General features: G+C 37.0%; 2 protein-coding genes across 5 annotated transcripts; one reads left to right on the forward strand and one right to left on the reverse strand.

Moving 5' to 3' along the window:
* Positions 1-1,219: 1,219 nt before the first annotated feature.
* On the reverse strand, positions 1,220-9,992 carry LOC135081436 (protein tipE). 3 transcript variants are annotated; one of them, XM_063976120.1, is made up of 3 exons: positions 9,892-9,992; positions 5,169-6,019; positions 1,220-4,072 (listed from the first exon to the last, which is right to left on the reverse strand). In XM_063976120.1, exons 2-3 carry the CDS (start codon positions 5,933-5,935, stop codon positions 4,021-4,023), a joined length of 819 nt encoding a protein of 272 aa, XP_063832190.1. In that variant the 5' UTR covers positions 5,936-6,019; positions 9,892-9,992; the 3' UTR covers positions 1,220-4,020. The 3 variants fall into 3 exon arrangements, with proteins under 3 accessions (XP_063832190.1, XP_063832189.1, XP_063832188.1); XM_063976119.1 differs by lacking the exon at positions 9,892-9,992 and adding an exon at positions 8,900-9,065; XM_063976118.1 differs by lacking the exons at positions 1,220-4,072; positions 9,892-9,992 and adding an exon at positions 6,721-8,327 and having other exon boundaries at positions 5,930-6,019.
* Positions 9,993-15,385: 5,393 nt separating this feature from the next.
* Positions 15,386-20,546, forward strand: LOC135081438 (general odorant-binding protein 56d-like). Of its 2 annotated transcripts, XM_063976121.1 has the most exons (5): positions 15,430-15,489; positions 16,199-16,240; positions 16,793-16,903; positions 17,693-17,807; positions 19,989-20,546. In XM_063976121.1, exons 1-5 carry the CDS (start codon positions 15,445-15,447, stop codon positions 20,120-20,122), a joined length of 447 nt encoding a protein of 148 aa, XP_063832191.1. In that variant the 5' UTR covers positions 15,430-15,444; the 3' UTR covers positions 20,123-20,546. The 2 variants fall into 2 exon arrangements, with proteins under 2 accessions (XP_063832192.1, XP_063832191.1); XM_063976122.1 differs by lacking the exon at positions 16,199-16,240 and having other exon boundaries at positions 15,386-15,489.
* Positions 20,547-20,785: the final 239 nt, after the last annotated feature.

A 20,785-nucleotide genomic window follows, 5' to 3' on the forward strand; every position in this document is an offset into this window, starting at 1 on the left:
CGTTTATGGTCTGCGTGCTACCGAACATCAATGTTAAATTATTAGCTAGTATTGATCGCCTAGTAGTTTTATGCCTAGTGCTAGCTACCAGGAACTGAAACTTTATACTAATAACAGTAATAAGTAATTTAGTTGGTCTACGGGGGCCAAATAACGACTGAAAACATGACTGTCATTATTTTATTAACGAACTAAAATGCTATATAGCTATAAAAGCTACTGACTCATTCATCGCGAAATCTCAGAAACTACAAGTTTCAAATTTCAAAGCTTCAGTGATAACTACTTGGCGCCACTGTCTTCGCCACTAGTAAGCAACAGTGACCTTACTCTAGAGTGGCGCCATCTGATAAGTTCTAATACGAGAGCTCTCGTTAGCCTACGCGCAGACGGTGCACTCGGGCGATGACGGCACGCCGCAGAGGTTTTACTGGGTATACCAAGTTCTTTTCAGAACGGAGCAGCGCCCTTTCCAGGGCGCCGGGAGTCCCACACACCACCCTGTCCCTCGGCAGTGGTGAAGGTGCGCAAAGCAATTCCTCCGCGACAAAAAAAAGGCTCAAATCTATGGTTTGATTGTCTGAGCTTTAGTTAAAGACCCATTACACTGAACTGTCCAACCAAACACATTGACAGGGGGGCGCCACCATCGTTCAACTATTTAGATTCCAACGTGTCAAAAATCGGAACCAGCGATCCGGTATTGACGGTGGCGCCCCCCTGTCAGTGTCGCAGGTGGGACAGTTCGTTGTAGTGGAAATACAATAAATGCCAAGGCTTCAGTTTCTTAGGGCTTGTTTGCACGGGAACATTCCGTTTTTTGCAGAAACTGTATTTTGCAGGATCTTATTCATTAGTATACGGTTTTGATAATAACATTCACACGGATATCCCGTTTGCAGTGTCCCATAAAAAACCGATCATCATCATCATCATCATTTCAGCCATAGGACGTCCACTGCTGAACATAGACCTCCCCCAATGCTTTCCATGTTGATCGATTGGTAGCGGCCTGCGTCCAGCGCTTCACTGCTTTATGATGTCGTCGGTCCACCTTGTGGGTGGACAAAAACCGATCCGTTATTCAAAGCAAACACACATTCGCACGACAGTCCAGTTTAACGGAATCTTGTATTACTGGATTGTTGTGGGAACGAGGTTTTATTTATTTGCAAATTATTTAAAAATAAAACAATTTTACAAAATAAGCTTTATTTGTCATAACAATTTGTGTCGTCTTGCGCTTCAGATGCTGTTGCGTAAACTTACAAATAAAACTATCCTTATGTAAATAATTTATATAACTTTGAAAATTATATTATTTACATTTGTTTCACAGCATATTTAAAGTACAATTTTCATTATGTACAAAATATATTGGTTACATATTAATTTATACAAATTAAGTGAAAAAGCAAAACACATTCTACGTACAGACAATAAAACTACGTACAAATAGAGAAAGGCTCACATACTAAATTTTGATCTTCAAAAGAATTAAAATAGAAAATAATTGACTATCTACATCATACCCAATTACTTTCAAAATGTAGTAGTGATTTTCTTACGTTTATAAAAAAATGCTCTCCTCCGGTGCAAAATTAAATGAAAGTTACGCAATATAACCTTTTTCAAAATCAAACAAAACCAATATTTAACTTTCACAAAATTATAACGTATCCTCCAATAATAATATTAATTAAAATTAATTTTTGCAATTTTTAAATCATTATTTTTTACTTTAAAATATTATTTGTTTATTTGTAATGAGTTGCATTCTATTTTGTTATAAGAGAAACAAAATTACAAAATAGTCTTTTGTGATTTTGCTCCCACTTAATTTTTTGTACGATCGAATAATTATATTTTATGTTTTGGTGATATGATTGGTACAATTTGTTATATTTTTATTAAGTTTATTTTAGCATGTTTTAATTATTTTTCTATGTGTGCAATGTACATTACACGATAAGCACTAATATCACAAAAACATGGCAGATACATTAAAATTATTGAAGGCAGTATATTATAATTTTATATTATTTAGTTGTACTTTGAAATATAAATAATAATATTTTTTTTATTTTATACTAAAATAGCATTTTTAAGATAAATGACAAACTTATAACGTAAATAATTTCATGTAACAATTATTACACAAAATATTATTTTGAAGATTTACTTAAATTATATCTATAAGTGAATATAATTCATCTACATTTTGTTTGAATCTACAACTAAAACGTTGCATAATATTTTAATTATAATTAATTTTAAGATTTTAGTACAAAAACTAAGTTGCATTTACAATAATTTTATAAAGCGAAAAACTTTATTTCACTTTTGTTTCTCATATTTATATTTTTCTGATAAAAACTGAATTATTTACGATATCTCAAAAATTCAAACCGTTATTGAAACTGAAATTATGATTTTCACAAATAAATCCACTTAACTATTTTTGTATTTCAATAATTATTATCATTTGCCTTAATATTTTTGCACTATTCAATAGGAATTATTCTATCTAGGTATACTTATTAGCTAGTTTATACAGAACACAATATTAAAGTCACGCGTTTCCGGAAGCAAAAAAGATCAAAGAAAACTTATACAACTATAATATCCGGCATAGCTCAATTTTATAACAAAGAGACGCTCAATTTTTTATGTTATCATTTTTCTCAAAACATTATTTATACAAATATCAAGCAAAAGCCCTGCTGCCCGCCAAAATCGTTATAATACTGCTCATTTTCATATACCACCCCAAAAGTTTGCGTTTGCGTCAAAATATGTCATAGAAACAAACACTATTTTATGTGTGAAAAACCACAGTATTGGAAATATTTGTGTTGTCACTACTTAAGCTTCGAATAGTAAAATTCTTTATTTCATTTCATTATTGCCATTAATCGTTATTGTAAAATGTACCTCAGTTTTCATAATACGCATTCGCAATATTGATGTAACGCTTTTAACTAGCTTTGCGATGAAGTAACGTGTGTGACGTCGTAGTTCATAATAGCACCGTAAAGTGACCTCGAACCAAAGTTCTTTAGTAAATTATCTTAAAGTTATGTACCGTTTAACACGACAAATTTAAGGTGGTACCATACAAACATGTCGCCCGTATTTCTGTAGTCACTTTACTCGTAGTAGCTACGAGGCGTAACACTGGCCGTCTACGAAAAACAAAGGCTACGACGTAGTAGAGAAAGTTCTTCAGTGATTCCATATGTCACGAGGCTATGAAAATTCGAAGTGTTATACAAGACGTATTTCTTGGTTAGAATAAATACGGCTACAGTGGACACGACGTAGTCAGTGCTACGGAACTTTAGGGTTAGCTACGCCTCAATTAGTGCTACGAACCTTAGAAGTGATCACTCGAAGTCAATGTTACGTACAAAACAGTAGCCACATACGTAGTAAGTGTTACAGACTTCAGATGGCTACATACGTAGTCAATGCTACAGATTTTAACAGTAGCTACATACGTAGTAAGTGCTACGGATTTCAGAAATGGCTACATAACGTAGTCAATGCTACAACTTTAACAGTAGCCACATACGTAGTAAGTGCTACGAATTTCAGAAATGGCTACATACGTAGGCAATGCTACAGACTTTGATAGTAGCTATAATAGGCGTAGTAAGTGCCACAGACTTCAGATGGCTACATACGTAGTCAAAGCTACAGCTTTAACAGTAGCTACAGACGTAGTAAGTGCTACAGACTTCAGAAATGGCTACATACGTAGTCAATGCTACAGACTTTAACGGTAGCTACAAACGTAGTAAGTGCTACAGACTTCAGAAATGGCTATTACGTATGTAATATACGTAGCGTTACAGGCTTTAAAAGTGGCTACGTAATAGTCAGTGATACGAACTTTAGCAGTGGCTACCAGTCACCACATCACACAAATGACGTCATCGCAAGATTAGCCAATCGGCGTCTTTAAAGCTGCGTATAGTTGCGGGGGGAGGTGCGGCGGCGGGCGGCGGAAGCGCGGCGTCAGAACACTTCGTCACTCGGATCGTCATCCAACTCGCAGAGGAGTTTGCTGCTGTAAATAGAGAAAAACTTAATTTAAATACAAATATTTGGGCATGATACAAAGATATTTTGTAATAAAAACAATAGCACATCAACCGTAACAAGTTGAACTTAAAACTGCGCTTATTATTGATATAATAAGAGCGCTTTTGCGTTGCAACTGTTTCACTTGATGTGCCGTTCTCGTTAGCACTTATGTTACTTATTTATTAGAAATGTCACTCAACAGATTCTGATAGTTAATATTTTTGAACTGTTGCAAACATAAGCGGTATTATTATTCAAATTAGAATTGGTGGTCTGGTTAGTTAAGAAGACCGATAGATAGAAATTTAGAGAAAAATATACCAATTGAAAAAATTAAGCTTATTTAATAAACTACACTAAGGTTTAGTACTTTGTTCAAGAAAAGTGCTTGTTCTAATGATGACTAGATAGTTCAGCAGTTGACATTTTAGAAATAAATCCGTGCAGTCTAATCTAGGTCTTAATGTAGTGTTTTTGAAGACTATTTTTCTACTTTACTTTCGCAATTAAAGATCAATGAAATAAGTAAGACTTAAAAAATATATTAAAGGTTAATTCCAAAAGCCAATTTGAATAGTTATTTTTATTTCAAAATTGTGAATTATAGCATCTACAACTACTATTAAATTGTAATTTAGAATTTTTAAGCGTTGAAGCCAATTTAAAATTTAGATAAAATTGTGTATAAAGTTGTTGCGAACATAAAGTAGAAAAGGAAATTATAGTTTGACTGACGGATACAGTGATTTTACTGAAGTTTTTTGAGTCAAAAGATTGAGTACTTCACTCTTTACAGTGCATCAACATGAAACGTACTTGTGAAGTAAATTATTCCAACAATAATAATATCCACTACGATGTTCCATCGCCAAACTTGAAATCGCTATCGGACCTGAAAGTCCAGTATTTAGAATCATCAATAAACTAAAAAGTTCTCCTTTCGCAAGCACTGACACCGATATAACTCCCAAAAAATTAAAACTGCATTGAGATGAAGAGGAAGATTTTCAGTCATCAGTGCTCGTGAAGGCTGTCAAAAACAATCACTACAGAAATTAAAAGATAAAATAGATACTTACTCCTCTTTACTCGCATACGATTCGGCGTGAACTCGCCTATTGCATGCTCTGTCGCAGCAGCGGCAGTGCCAATAAGCGAGCACACTTAGACTGAACACGAAAACAGTCGTGGGTAGCACCAGGGCCAATATTAAGCCCCTAACTGTTGACTCCCATGAATACCTCGCGACCACCAGATCTGGCCTCGTCAGGCTATAGTAACATGGAAATATCTTCGGGGCTTTAGGCCCTGCATACTCGCTTGCGAATATAGAACAGTTCACTCTCGGTGGATATCCGCAACCCTCAGGGTTGATTAGGAATTTCAAGTCAGTTTCGTCCCATTCCTTTGGTACTTTTGCGCCTTCCTCATAAGGTCTTCTTGCTAGATTGACGCGGATCTTGTGGCATTTTGTGTGGGCAGTTGTGCAGCCCTCCCGACATGATGCCCATGTGCAGTTGGTTAAAGTATTCGCTTGGACGTGTTCGGAAACCGCACAGATGCCAGCTTCTGGGACGAATTCTGCTAGGATGGTTTGGATCGCGGGCTCCACGACAAAGGGTATTAAGAATAGGAAGGCGAAGACTGCGAGTATAGCTGACGTGCCGAGGCAAAGTGATGTGTAGAATTTGAATCGCTCGAAAAAGTGCGTTAGCAACTGCTCTCTGGTCGGTTCTAGTGGCTTGAACTCCGGGCTGCCTGGTTCGGCTGAAGCTCCCATGGGGAGCGTGGATCTCTCGGAGGCGGCTGGGGAGAGGCTCCCCCGGGATCTGCTCATCGAAGACATGAGGAGTTCAGCCAGTAGAAAGCATTGCAAGCGTTTAGTCGTCTCTTAGTGAACCAGCCGGACCCTCGCAGAGGAGGGGAACGCCTGGAATGAGAAATAGTAAACGACATTACCAACAAAGTTGGTCACATAAAACTTAACTTAATACAGCTTGTTTGCGTGACAACAGCTCATTTAAATACCCCTATGACGTCATCTTACTGACGCTTGCTTTCTTATTATTTTTACTTTCATACACATAAAGAAATGGTTTAGGTACAGTTCACAACATGTAAATTATAGGTAAATATAATATTTAAAATTATGATTGTGTATTTGTAAATAAATAGTAACAAGTAACTTGCGATTGTTTCTACAATTGTACATTATGTCATCAGTTAAAAATAGCCAAGTAAATAATCCTGTTGGCAATCTACTCGTAAAATTATGACTTTATCAAATTGGCTAAGCACCTAGAGACAATCATGTAATCAAATTCAATTACTACAAACTGCTGTAATTACTCCACTTACTCTGTTAATAGGGTATGCATTAGTAACTAGGTTAAACTGAATCCTAAGTAGAGTTCCTTTCGTGTGTAGGAGAGGCCTTAAAATAAAATATTCAATGTACGCAAACTCCTTCCAGTCACGACACATTTATATCAAGGACAAACATGTTAACTGGCTTGAATTGAAATACCACTGTTTGGATTTCAAATAAGGGTAATAATTACCTGTATTTTGTTTGTATTTTTAATATATTTTATGGGCAATAAATTATTGTTTGTTTGAAAAAAATCTTACGTGACTGATCTCAGAGTGGAGAAACAGGATCATTTGGAGATAGCTGCATTTCAGCTTGACCGCTGGTGCAGCCCTTGAAACGCATCTTTGCGTCATCACCTACTTCCACAGTCTTTTGACACAACATCAAAGTTATACACGACACAACCACCAACACTGTGGGTAGTACTAGAGCTACCAGAAACTGGCGATACGTGGTTTCCAGATCAAATCTGGCTACAACAGTATCTGGACTGTTTTCCATGTAGAAGCAAGGGAATCTTGCTTTGGCATTATGGTCAGCGCCATCTCGACCGTAATCTTTGAGGAACTCTTTGCATTCATCAGCTAGAGTATTGACGCAGCCTTCCAGATTGATCATTAAGCGGCTGTCATTAGCCAATGTCAATTCTACTTCTGATGGAGCGATCATTCGATTCGGTGCTGCTCGTACGGTATACAAATACTGTAGGTACGTGAAATTGGTCAAATCTGTCAGCTCAGTTCTTGGCAACAAAGCAGCGTTTATGCAATCAACAGCCACAACACCCGACGTGCCATTATGCACAGCATGACAGGAAATCATTAGCACTTCTTCACCAGAATCGTTCCACACTATCACACCGCCTTCTTCTTGAGCTAGTTTTGCACATTTTGCGAGAAAAACCCTGTCACCACTGAGCACTATGACGTTTTTGTTGCGGGTCGGGATGTCGACGCAGCGGCGATCGCAGTTGTACGGCGTTCGTATTTTTCTACAAGTTCCTCTGTTACACGAGAACAATCCATGAACGTCTATACAAGTTATCTTCCCTCTTCTCCCAGAACATTTCAAGGGCGGATCTGTTTCTCTGAATGCGCATTCAAAAGCGTCTGTTATGTTGATGCACTTTCCTTCTGTACAGTTGAACGTTCCTGTCAAATTTTTGCATTCATCTCGAATGCAGTGATACTTCCTGGCGTTTTCTTGGTCGATGCCGTAGCAAGTTTTGTTGGCTGCACTGCCGCATTCTGACAGGAGTAAAGACGTGCCGTTCTTTCTGACGTTGACATAGATTTGGATGCAGGCTCCCGATGTCTTGCTGAGGCACCATTCTCCACACGATCCCCAGTCGCAGTTGTCTTTGTTGACGGCCCTTGTTGTGGTGCACATGATCGGTGTGGGGTCAATCCCGGAAGCGATGGCTCTTGTGTAAGGCATGTAAATAGCTACTGTTAGATAGACGATCGCGACAGCGCTGAGCACTGCTGTCATTTGGCAGACGCATATTGTCCCGCATATCTTTTGGTCTTGTGGTGGTATTATCAGGTCCTCCACGGGCGTCGGTTTCGGCATGTTGTACCCTCGGTACCCCGGTCGCGTAGCCACTGGCTCGGGTGTAGCGGCGTGCGCCTGCGTGGCGCTGCAATCGATACGGCGCAGTGCGGGCAACCCCGCTTGTGCTATTTTTTTAATACACCCCGATGTCAACGTCCTGACGTCGAACAATAATAACGGACCGTATGGAATGACATTAGAAATTAATTGTATGAGTTTGTTTAAACGATAATGCAGTTGACAATATTAATCACTTTAGACACTAGAATAATTTTAAATTCTTGCTAGAATTGATATGAACACGACCTTTGTCGTGTGAAACAAGCGATAAATAATTCGGTTACTAATGCAGTATACACAAAAATTATCTCAGTGTATGTAATTGATAACAAACATTGAGCTGGACGAGAACTATAAATTACACCTACTGTACAGTCAACATTAACGTCAAATCATATTTGCTTACAACAATGATTATAATATAAAAAAATATGGGGAACCACAAACCCTAAACAAAAGAAAATCTATTTCGTTTAAGCATTTTAGACTAGATTTTATTACCTTTATTTATATTTTAAATGTCAAAATTTTTTTCAAGGAGTTTAGTAAGCTAGTACATACTTGTTTTTACTTTTTTTATTATGTATTTTGTGCATGTCTCTCATTATGTTATTATAATAAAAAATAAAGGACAATGCAACCGATTATTTCATACAAATAAAATTTTGACATGCCAAAACACATAAGTAAAAAAATTCAGTATTTTCCCTATCTCCGCAAAAAATACGTTTATGAAAATACCTACCTATTCTAGACACGATACAATTAGACCATACATTTTAATTTATGCCGTACAGTGACGTATAAGGACTAGTGACTTACCGAAACAGATGTTTGTGTAACTTCCCAATTCTCACAATTATTAATAATCCAATCCTCAATAATAAAACCAATGTATATTCCGTGAACTGTACCAAATTTTTGGTCCAATATTTGGTGTATTTTCACAGTTTTTGTTGATTTATCTGTCGTGTATGCGTTTTGTGGGTTTTGGACAACTATTCTGAAGTTGGCAACGATTGGGCATGCGCAATGCGGACTTGTGCAGACGAGAGTCCATCAAACTATATTTTTTTTGTTTTAAAATCGCCTTTATTACAACTGCATAAGATAACAAGGTGTCAAGCTTGATATGCAGTTGTCTGTGCCACTGTGAAGTTGTCTTGGATAGGTTTAGTTTACCGCAACATTATGGACAAACTATGAATCTTACAGAACGCCTAAGTATTTCTCATTAGAGGGAAAGAGAGAGTTATTGTGGCAATTTGAAATTATTAGGGTTTATGGACTCTCCCGAGCAAAAAAAATATTGTCATGAAGCTTACTATGAACTTATTCTAACTACTTATTTACGAGTATGTTATACAGTCCGATAACAAGTTGTTAAAATTGAATGTAATTTATTAAATAATGATATCTACTGAAAGTATGAGACAGTCACAACTTGAAAATTCTTAGCACCTGAAAGTTTTCTGACAATGGCACATCAAACTCAACATTGTTCTACGTATTATGCAGATATTATAGCTTCTACTTATTTTGCAACAATAAATGTGTCGTGGACTGTACCATTTTTTTTACATTATTATGTTTTTGTAAAACGCAATTTATTATTTTAAACTTTGGACATTGATAAGAAGACCGCTACTTTACGCAAAATATGTTTTATTTTTAATAACGACAGCGTGCGCTGGGCAAGTTAAAACTTTTTTCGTGGAAAAGTACAATTTTGATTTATGACAGTCTTCAATGCGATTAAATTACTAATTTAAATTAACAGATAATTTCTACTTTAAAATATCAAAACTGCTTACCTTTAAGTCTCCTCGGTCTTTCGTCCATTTTACTTCACATTTCTTCTGCTCTTTCAAGTTTGCTCACTTTGTTTATGTTTACATTAACACGTTCGAGCCTACGTTCAGTGCAGACTCGTTTAAACGGTGCCAGGTTAACCCCGTGACAGCGCATGCGCGGTTTGGTGCCAGTTTATGTCATATTTACTATGTTTGCAGCGTTTTCATCGACGTTTGCAGATGTATTGCAGTGGTTTATGAATTGTAAAGAAATAAAACGAATGAAAAAATGGTGAATAATTAAGAATCTCATGAGAATTTCTGGACTCTCCGCAATGGCAGAGTCGTATACCTACGGCTTTGATTTACAAATTAACTGTTTTTTATAACGATATTTTTTTAAATCACACTACTAAATTAATAAACAGTGGGTATTTATGCAGAATTTGTAATATAATCATCAGGTAACATATTAGTATCAATAAATACAGTGTGAGTCACGTTAAAGTGTACATATGAAAATAGATGAAACAAGACCTATTTTTATCGACAAAAAATAGGTCAAAAAATTTTTGAGATTTTTTTAAAAATTTTTATAGATTTTTTTTCTTCCAATTACTTATTGTAAAGAAAACGTAATAACTTTTAAACTAAGCGGTATATCCTGATAAAATAAAAACAGTAATAATGCTAAATAACAGGCAATAAAACAATACATCAAATACACAAAAAATGCCAACAAATAATAAAAAATTATACTTTTTGAAAAAAATCTGCTTAAAAATTCGTATTTTTTTGGTTATTTGATAAATTTCTCCAAAAAATGCCCCTATAACAAATGGTTTTTATTACTTTTTATTATTCTCTATCGTATTACTTTTGTAAAACTAAAAATCGCATGTCTCTATCCCTATCACAACATTTGCTATGATCGTTTGAACAAAGGCCTGCCACCACATTTTTCTCCGCTACAGGTAGAGACAATTTTAATTTTAACTAAAATGTTTATTATACTTCGAAATCTTTTGTTTTTATTTGAAATCTAACTTGTCTTTATCAAAATTACAAATCTAGAGTCACTTTCAGTTTCGTTGTTAACGAAGCGTTGAATGGCGCGCCCGTAGATGCTTAGTTCAAACGATCATTGCAAACGTTGTGATAGGGATAGAGACATACGATTTTTCGTTTTACAAAAGTAATACGATAGAGAATAATAAAAAGTAATAAAAACCACATGTTATAGGGGCATTTTTTGGAGAAAAGACAATGCCGGAAATTGGCGTCTTTTTTTTTTCGCGCGGCCATCGACCAAACTTTGTTTTTTGATTACAAAATAGTGTAATAAACCAAACTTACTATGACATGTATACCTCTAAACTCAGTCTGAACTGAGTTACGAGCATTAGAAGTTTGATGATTTTCATACTAGATTTGCTTTTTTCGCGCAAAGTTTTGTAAGAAATTGCAACAAAATAGTGAGATTGTATGTGTAAACAAACAATACCATCCATTAAAGGCTCCAGACATCAGTATGGAGCAGAATCAGCGCAATAAAAAAATAGCGCAATATTTTGTTGCATTTTCTTACAAAACTTGCGCACAAAAAGCAAATCTAGTATGAAAATCATCAAACTTCTAATACTCGTAACTCAGTTCAGACTGAGTTTAGAGGTATACATGCCATAGTAAGTTTGGTTTATTACACTATTTTGTAATCAAAAAACAAAGTTTGGTCGATGGCCGCGCGAAAAAAAAAAGACGCCACTTTCCATACAAAATCTGGCATTGCCATTTATCAAATAACCAAAAAAATATGAATTTTTAAGCAGATTTTTTTCAAAAAGTATCATTTTTTATTATTTGTTGGCATTTTCTGGGTATTTCATGTATTTTTTTAGTATCGCCTGTGATTTAGCATTATTACTGTTTTTCTTTTATCAGGATATACCGCTTAGTTTAAAAGTTATTACGTTTTCTTTACAACAAGTAATTGGAAGAAAAAAAAATCAATAAAAATTAAAAAAAAAATCTCAAAAAATTTTTTGACTTCTTTTTTATCGATAAAAATAGGTCTAGTTTCATATATTTTCATATGTACACTTTAACGTGACTCACACTGTATACTCTAAAATCTCCATTTTCTTGTTGTAATTTAGGTAGGTACATAATACGGTTATTAAGTAAGTTAAGTACGGCAAACGTAGGTACATAATACCCATTTTTTACTTTCGAACATAATATTATTAAAAAACTAACATAAAAATAGTCAAAAAGGAGTAAAAACTACACTAAAAAGTATCATAAAAAAGGGTTTACTCGTGGACAATGACAGATGACTGTTCCAACATCACCCCTTTTGCCCAGTAACATCGACCCACGCGCATCCAATCGTTACTAAAGTGCCATCTTCCTTGCATCTTTATGGCTTGATCAATCGTGATGAGGCGCACGGCACCGGAACGCCAAGGTCGGGAACTGGTTTGAAGGGACACAAACTAGAGTTTTATTGAGAGGGATTTAATGTAGTGAATTCAATTACGTGGGAAGATTGTCATAGGTACCTACGTGACTCTTTGTACAGTGTAATTCTTGTGTAGGTATTGCATGAGTCATTAAGCAGCAAATCTAGATAGAATAGAATAGAATAGAAAAGGTTTATTGACACAGTAAAAAAAGACACAATACAAAAGAACAACAAAAACACAAAATATGTAGGCTATTAAAACAAGTGGTGAGAAAAAACTGTGCCAATAGGCACCCGCTCAGCATTTATCGTGACATGCTCAAAAGGGCAAGTCACGAAGCTGGTCTTCCGCGGACGCCCTTGCTTATTGCGCAACCCTTGGAGAAGACACCGTCTAAAAATAATGTAACCGTAAATTATAATTAGTGAAAGTTCGATGTCTCTCCAAGGGGCACGCAACGCAGGGTTGTGTGTATAATTCGGTTACAGTACGCATCAAGAATAAAAAAAAATACATGTAACTTATCAAAACAACACAAGAGAAGATCAGATCTTTCCATTTATGTCGACCATTTTATTTCCTATATTTCTCTCTATCTAACATCTCTGAATAAATTACGTTAGTTTAAGATTTTGGTATTTATTGTCTTGCTCAAACTTACATTGTTTTGGTGAGAAAGACGAAAAGTAAATAAGATCGTCACATGAAGATTTGTAAACACAGATCAGAAAAGTAAGTCTAAAAATAACTTAAAAATCGTTATTGTCTATCAATATAAAAACATTTTGTATCAGTATTTTTTACGTGTGTAATTATTTATTTGGAGTGTCTTACCCCTCTAGTAAAAATATAATGTGCACACATTATAAATAGGATGTACCTAAACTTGGTCGTTTTTTTTTCATAAACTGCTGTATCTTTCCATTGAATTGGTAGGTATATACATATAAAAATCGCAGAGGCCGTCCGGGTCAACGGACAACAATAAATCAATGATCGGAGCTGCCCGCTCATTGTGCTCTGCAATTTAGCTATTAGACCTGCGCGCGCGCACACGGGGGCTTATTTTTAACCGATTTAAAACAAATAGGTTCTCAATTCGAATAGACGTCTATTTTACATTTCGTGTCTAAAATGTATATGACCTGATCCCGCGTATATGAGGTCAAATTTTTATCATTACATTTTGGTCATTATGACAAGGATGTCATAATGTCAAAGAAGGTGGACTTCTTTGAATAGTCGGTTGAATTTTTAGAAAGATCGTCTCTATACATAAATTATTTTGTCAACATCATTGCCCATAAGGTGGACAAACGATCTATAAGTTAGGTAAAGGTTGCAGGAAGGCACTGGATGAAGCCATTGGACTTATATTCACGTTTGGGAATATAAAGTTAGGTTTAGTGAGATACTAAAATTTGTAAGTAGGCATTCAGTGAAAACATGGCTATTTTTTACTACTATCTTTATGACGAAATACCTTTAAGTTTTATTTGACCTAGGTACTTCATCTTATGACCTATTCAATAAGATGTGTTTGAGAAAAAATTAACGTATACAAATACAGAAACATGTGAACAATTTTTTAATATTTATTCACTTTTGATTTTTGTTCGTTTACTTAGGTATGAATGCAAAATAACCCATCTCCAGTTTTACTGCCCTAATAAAATAGCAAAACTAGATACTCAGTATTAATACTCAATAAACGAGTCCAGGACTGGGACTGGTTTCGCATCATTAATAATAAAAATACAATTACAACAATTATAGTAAATATCGAGTAGTGTGCGCCGAAGACATCAGTTGAGATGTGACACAGGCTAATCCCAGATCATTCCAGACCGGCCTGTATTGGGCAGGGGTGCGCAACATTTTGTCAGATAATAATATTCTATACAGAACTTTATTTAAGGTCTTAACTATTCATCATATCATCATTGACTTATTTACGCCGGTATTTACATACGATAATTTTTGAATAGAGTTCTGTGATTGGTTCGTGTGTCACGCGCAATGTGAGACCTCATAGTTTGTGTAACGCCCGTAGCGTTTACCAGAGGCAAGTGGAAGATTTGGTCTAAACTCCTCGTGCTGGTCAAATGGATTTAGAGAAAAATAATCTACATCACATACCTACTCGTACAATTTTTCTAGTAGCCAACCAGTTCCTATGGATTAGTTAGGAAATTGAGTGAACCCTTAAGAATAAAAGTAGAATTTTGTGTAGCCATTTCTTAGCCATGACCTATAAATCTAACGTTACCTACTTCTCGCCTCGACACTCGCGAGATATTCATGGTCTCAAAAATATTGTTTTCTACTATAACGTAATCTTATGAGTAGTATAAAACATGTACCTATATCTCTTAGAAAAATATTGATTCAACAACTTACTACATCCCCTTTTTCGTCTGATTAATTTCGTTGCGGGTCCAATGACAGTTTAACTTTCCCCCGGGACAAATTTAATCTTCTCTGATTGGGTCTTTATTGGCGGTCAAGCTGTAGATCCTAGCTACACAGGAGTTGCAGCGGTGGGAAAGAGAGGTGGAAATAGTCCCGTTACTACTTTTTGTTCGTCTGCAAAACTTCAAGATACAGTCTGTCTTTAAACAAAAAATCTTTAATATAGGTCAAATTGTCTAGACATCCAATTATTTATGAAAAGGTCACAGACAGAGCTCGTATAAATAATTAATATGAATATCGCTCAAGGAAATATGAATATTACCGTGAAGTTATAATAACAATAGTTTTATGCTAAATTATACTAATTAGTAATTATTCAAACTTCTAACTCTAAATACCGTATTATTATTCAACTACACATAAGAATATTCATAATAATTATAGTATGTTGGCTCTTTTCAGGACGCATACACGTCACAAATATCTTGCTCTACCACTTTGAGACAATATATCGACTGGTACTGACAAGAAATGCGATCACCCGTTTTTTTTAATTAAAAATTAAAAAATATTCCATTTTAATTTTGAATAAACAATTCACCACCCCTGAACGTCCTGCGTAAACGGATCGACTCCTGCGCACGCCCCGGGCTATATAAAGCTGCGTCTGCCCACGGGTACGCATCATTCCACCATGAAGACCTTAGTCGTGCTCGTTGTCTGCTTCGTTGTGGCCCAGGTGAGTTTTATCACTATCAATATAGCCATCTGTTCTGCCCTTTATAGACTTTTGCGTTGGTTTTTTGTCTGCTATAGAGTTACTCGTAAAAATCATTGGTGTTTATCAAGATAGGATAAGGGATAGGTCTTCCCTTTACAGCCTTTTGGGTTAATCTTTATGTTTGCAATAAAGTTATAATTAAAAATTTTGCTGAGCATCGGTTCTGTGGGCATTTAAACAGGTTCATTGTAAAGAATATTCACATTAATAGTGTCCCTTGCCAGGTGTTTTGTTTGTATTTTAATTTGCTATAATACTCATACCTAGAATTTAAATTTTTGAACCTTAGAACTCACTGAAAAGCAATTAACCCTAGAGTGAGCTCGTCTTTTTTCGTAACGCCAGTGGGCTTGTGGGGAGCATTTTGCCGCTCCTTTGTACAGCAATTATGTTTCGGCAATATAGACTTCACATAGGTGTGTGCAGTGCAATGTTCATATTTTATGTTCAGAAATAGACTTCCTATGTCTGAAATGATGATGATGATGAAGTAAATAAAATCTTAAATAATGTCACAAGATCTGTTATTTTTTTATTTTTCCATATAATCACGTGATACTTTTAAATTCTTTGATTTAAATATTTTTTTAGCCTTTACAATAAATAAAAAAATAAATACACTACAAAGTAAGGTCTAATTTATGAGACAAATTTTTACTTACATGAGTGGGCGTACGGTGAGAAAATTGCCGCGTGGCGTAACCTGACGGTAAGAAACTCATCCTCAAAAGGCCATTCATGCACTGATTGTTGATGCAATTGTTTAATGATAAATGTAAATGTTATTTTTTATGTTTTTGCAACGCCTTCACTGGGTGTCTCATGTGCAAAATTATGCTCTACCAACCCTTACCCATGTGAGATGCAATAAATAATTTGAATTTAATGACGTTAAGCTTTTCAGAATGAGTTAGGAACGAACGCAGGGGCAGCTACCAAAAGCTCACACTTAGAGGGCAATTTATTGCTTTACGAATTATTAACACTTTTTTGCAAAGGGCGGCAAAATGCTCATAGCGCGCGCACTCTAGGGCTAACCTACTTACTACTACTACCTAATCAGCCACTCTACTTTTACAAAATAAAGTAATTAATTACAGAACTAACACAAAATTACTGTCGCTAGCTCGATTATTAATTTCATTGATTGTAATTGCGGATTAATACCACCAGAACTTAAATGTCCGGAGCTCATTTTAACCTAAACTTGAAATAAAATAAATTGAATTTAAATGTAACTTGACATTATTATTTTATTCAGTCCTTCACCGATGAGCAAAAGGAGAAGCTGAAGAAGCACAAGTCAGAATGTCTGTCGGAGACGAAGGTGGAAGAGGCGTTGGTGAACAAGGTGAAGACTGGTGATTACAAGGTACGACAATATTACAGACGCGCACATTTTCTGTAACTGTAAGTCTAGGCGCTGTGGTCTAGTAGTAAGACCACCTGCTTCAGACGCAGAGGTCCCGGGTTCGATTCCCAGTGGGGGCAGATTTTTCTGTTCGGTTTGGTAGGTGATAGGGCTTGTTCTAAGTCCGCCTGGCAAGCTACCACCATCTTACCTAAGTCTGTCGCAATAACAACAATGTTAACAGCATTATTGTGTTCCGGCAGTTAGAGGTAAGATAGCCAGTTCCTCCGTGGTTGAGGATTCCGGGTGAAGCTCGCTTCCACCTTAGGCCTGATCATTACTTACCATTAGGTGAGATACAGGCCAAGAGCTTCCTCGTTGTGCATAAAAAAAAGACCATCGTTTTTTTGTTGGCCGATAGTTGGGCCCGATTTTAATTTGTATGAAGAATCACCCAAATCAAATCGGTGTAATGTGCGCACTTCCATACATGCCCATACTGATCAACTGCCCGACTAAACTATGGGCCGACGAATTGATGGTCTGCGCATAGGCTAAAAACCTGTTTCTATAATATTAGTCTCTGTTCGCGTATGATAGAGTGTACTTATGCTTGCGGCTTACACAGTTTTCGTATAGGTACTGCTTTAATTCCTTCTATAACGATAGAAATTGAAACGTAAGAAAATACATTTAGGTAAGTAACTCTTTAATGGTGGTTGGATTCAGGCCACTGCCAATCGGCCAATTTGGAGATTACTGGGGGATGCCTGTGGCTGATATGATGATGATGAACACTGTTTGTTGCAGACCGAAAACGATGCCCTGAAGAAGTACGCCCTCTGCATGATGATCAAGTCGGAGCTGATGACCAAGGAGGGCAAGTTCAAGAAGGACGTCGCTCTGGCTAAAGTTCCTAACCCAGGTATGTATTTATCTAATACTTTAAGGGCTCGTTCCTACGGCAATCCAGTTTTGCATGATGCATTAAAGCAGGATCTCGCAAAACTTGACTGTTGTGTGAAAACACATTATGTGTGTTTGAAATTCGAATTACAAGTTCGAAGGGATCGGGACGTCTCCATACGTTGGCCTCAACGTTGGTCACACGGCACTCGTCCAATGTGTGGAATTAGAAAATAGCTTGTTCCAAAGTGCCAATAGCTTTGTATTAATGTAATTTCACTACCCTGTAAAGCATTTGGTCCACTACATTCGATACGAATACGATTCGACATCAGAGCTTGATGATGATACAACTCTAAATCTTAGTAGCATAAGGCTCAATATCTTTGAACATACTTTGAATATGATCATGATACGATAATGATTGTCATATTGTGGCTCGTAATCGATGCAAAGCACAATCGCCATTTTTATCCTGTTAGATAAACAATTTAACAGTTGAATGTTGCAGACATGATCTTTTTTTCACTTCGTTATCAAGGAAAAAACAAGCAAAATAGGTACCTATTTTAAAGTAAATTATTATGAACCCAAAAATGTTTGGTAACACTTATTTTTTATTTTGCAACTGGTATCTTAAGTCATTGACTGCCAAGACACTAGACACATTGTTCGAAGTTCACTAGTAAGGCGCACGGCGTCCAACGTATTAACTAAGAGAATCATTGAAAAATTGAATTTAATATTATTCATCATCATCATCATCATTTCAGCCATAGGACGTCCACTGCTGAACATAGGCCTCCCCCAATGCTTTCCATGTTGATCGATTGGTAGCGGCCTGCGTCCAGCGCTTCCCTGCTACCTTTACGATGTCGTCGGTCCACCTTGTAGGTGGACGTCCCACGCTGCGTTTTCCGGTACGCGGCCTCCATTCCAGAACCTTTCTGCCCCATCGGCCATCAGTTCTGCGTACTATGTGCCCTGCCCATTGCCACTTCAGTTTGCTAATCCGTCGGGCTATGTCAGCGACTTTGGTTCGTTTACGGATCTCCTCATTTCTGATTCGATCTCGCAAAGAAACACCAAGCATAGCCCTCTCCATAGCACGCTGTGCAACTTTGAGCTTCTGTATAAGGCCTATAGTGAGAGGCCACGTTTCCGAGCCATAAGTTATCACTGGTAACACACATTGGTTATACACTCTAGTCTTCAGGCATTGAGGTAATTTGGACGAAGAGATGTTGCGTAGTTTCCCGAACGCTGCCCAGCCGAGTTGGATTCGACGATTGACCTCCTTCTCGAAATTGGACCTACCTAGCTGGATCGTTTGTCCGAGGTAGACATACTTGTCGACAATCTCGAGAATTGAGCTCCCAACTGAAACTGGGTAGGGCGTAACATGGACATTCGACATAAGCTTCGTTTTGTCCATGTTCATCCTCAGGCCTACCTGTTGGGAAACTCGATTAAGGTCTTCGAGCATTGTGCCAAGATCTTCCAACGATTCTGCCATGACCACAATATCGTCGGCAAACCGAAGGTGAGTGATGTACTCGCCATTAATGTTTATGCCGAATCCTTTCCATTCCAGGAGTTTGAAAGCGTCTTCCAATGCAGCGGTGAACAGTTTCGGAGATATAACATCTCCCTGCCTAACGCCTCGCTGCAGTGGAATCGCCCTCGTGCTCTGCTCCTGTACTCGGACCGACATGGTGGCGTTTTTGTACAAGCACTTCAGTACCTCGATATACCGATAGTCAATACGGCACCGCTGGAGAGATTGTAACACTGCCCAAGTCTCAATCGAATCGAAGGCCTTCTCATAGTCCACGAACGCCAAGCATAGTGGCAAGTTATACTCCTCAGTCTTCTGTATAACCTGCCGCAGCGTATGGATGTGGTCTATGGTACTATAGCCTTTTCGGAATCCGGCTTGTTCGGGAGGCTGGAAGTCATCGAACCTACGCGCGAGACGGTTCGTGATGACTCTCGAAAACAGTTTGTAGACATGACTCAGAAGCGAGATGGGTCTGTAATTCTTCAGCAAGGTCTTATCACCTTTCTTGAAGAAGAGCACCACCACGCTTCTGTTCCATGCCTCTGGCGTAGTTCCCTGGAGTAGGACAACAACAACGGGTTCGTCGTTCAACATTAATATTATTGAATGTCAATAACTCACGTACAAAATTGTCCACAGCTGACAAGCCAGCGGTAGAGAAGGTGATCGACGCCTGCCTAGCCAACAAAGGGAACACCCCCCACCAGACAGCCTGGAACTACGTCAAGTGCTACTACGAAAAGGACCCCAAACACGCCATTTTGACCCAATAAGAGCTCCAAATAGAGTATCTTTTTGCTCAAGCTGCCTTTAAGATTGGTGATCCATGGCCAATGTCATTTGTTCCTATACTAGTCAGTTGATAGTGAGATCAACAGTGACCTACGAATCGGTCAAGTCAGTTATGACCCCAAACTGACACTTAGCTTGAGCAATTGAGATAACCTGTTTATTGAAAGGCAAATACTTTAGTTCATCATCATTGGCTTTAGTTATCGAAGTATCAACATCATCTAAAAACATCAATTTGTAACCGTTATTTTCAAAAACCATGTCATAATAATTACATGTTCTATTACTACTAAATTCATCCAAGTGAAATTAAATACAGGGAACAATTTGGTTGTAAAATATTTAACAATACGGTGACTGCCCAAGCGAATTTATTAATTAAAGAAATAAACAGTGGAATTAAAATATTGGTTTTTATTTCCCCATTTATGACAAAATTAATAAGAAGAAGAATATTGGTTTTTATTTCCCCCATTTATAGAAAAAGACCGAGTTTTGATTAACTAATTCTTAAATGAAGATACTACCTAAATACACGATACACGTCACATCGACAATAAATTATTATTTGAAGTCACTATTAGGCCATACCTACACATTAAGGGCTATATTTCACTGGGACACCATGGCGGCATTGGCGGCGC

The sequence above is a fragment of the Ostrinia nubilalis genome, chromosome 20 (genome assembly GCF_963855985.1).
Source record: "Ostrinia nubilalis chromosome 20, ilOstNubi1.1, whole genome shotgun sequence".
NCBI classification, from domain to species: domain Eukaryota; kingdom Metazoa; phylum Arthropoda; class Insecta; order Lepidoptera; family Crambidae; genus Ostrinia; species Ostrinia nubilalis.

Bases quoted from the DNA above. Each gene is read 5' to 3' on its own strand.
- LOC135081436 (XM_063976118.1), bottom strand. From the start codon at position 8,035: ATGCCGAAACCGACGCCCGTGGAGGACCTGATAATACCACCACAAGAC.
- LOC135081438 (XM_063976121.1), top strand. From the start codon at position 15,445: ATGAAGACCTTAGTCGTGCTCGTTGTCTGCTTCGTTGTGGCCCAG. The intron at 16,241-16,792 runs GTAAGAAACTCA...TATTTTATTCAG, and splicing joins CCGCGTGGCGTAACCTGACG to TCCTTCACCGATGAGCAAAA. The intron at 17,808-19,988 runs GTATGTATTTAT...AATTGTCCACAG, and splicing joins GGCTAAAGTTCCTAACCCAG to CTGACAAGCCAGCGGTAGAG.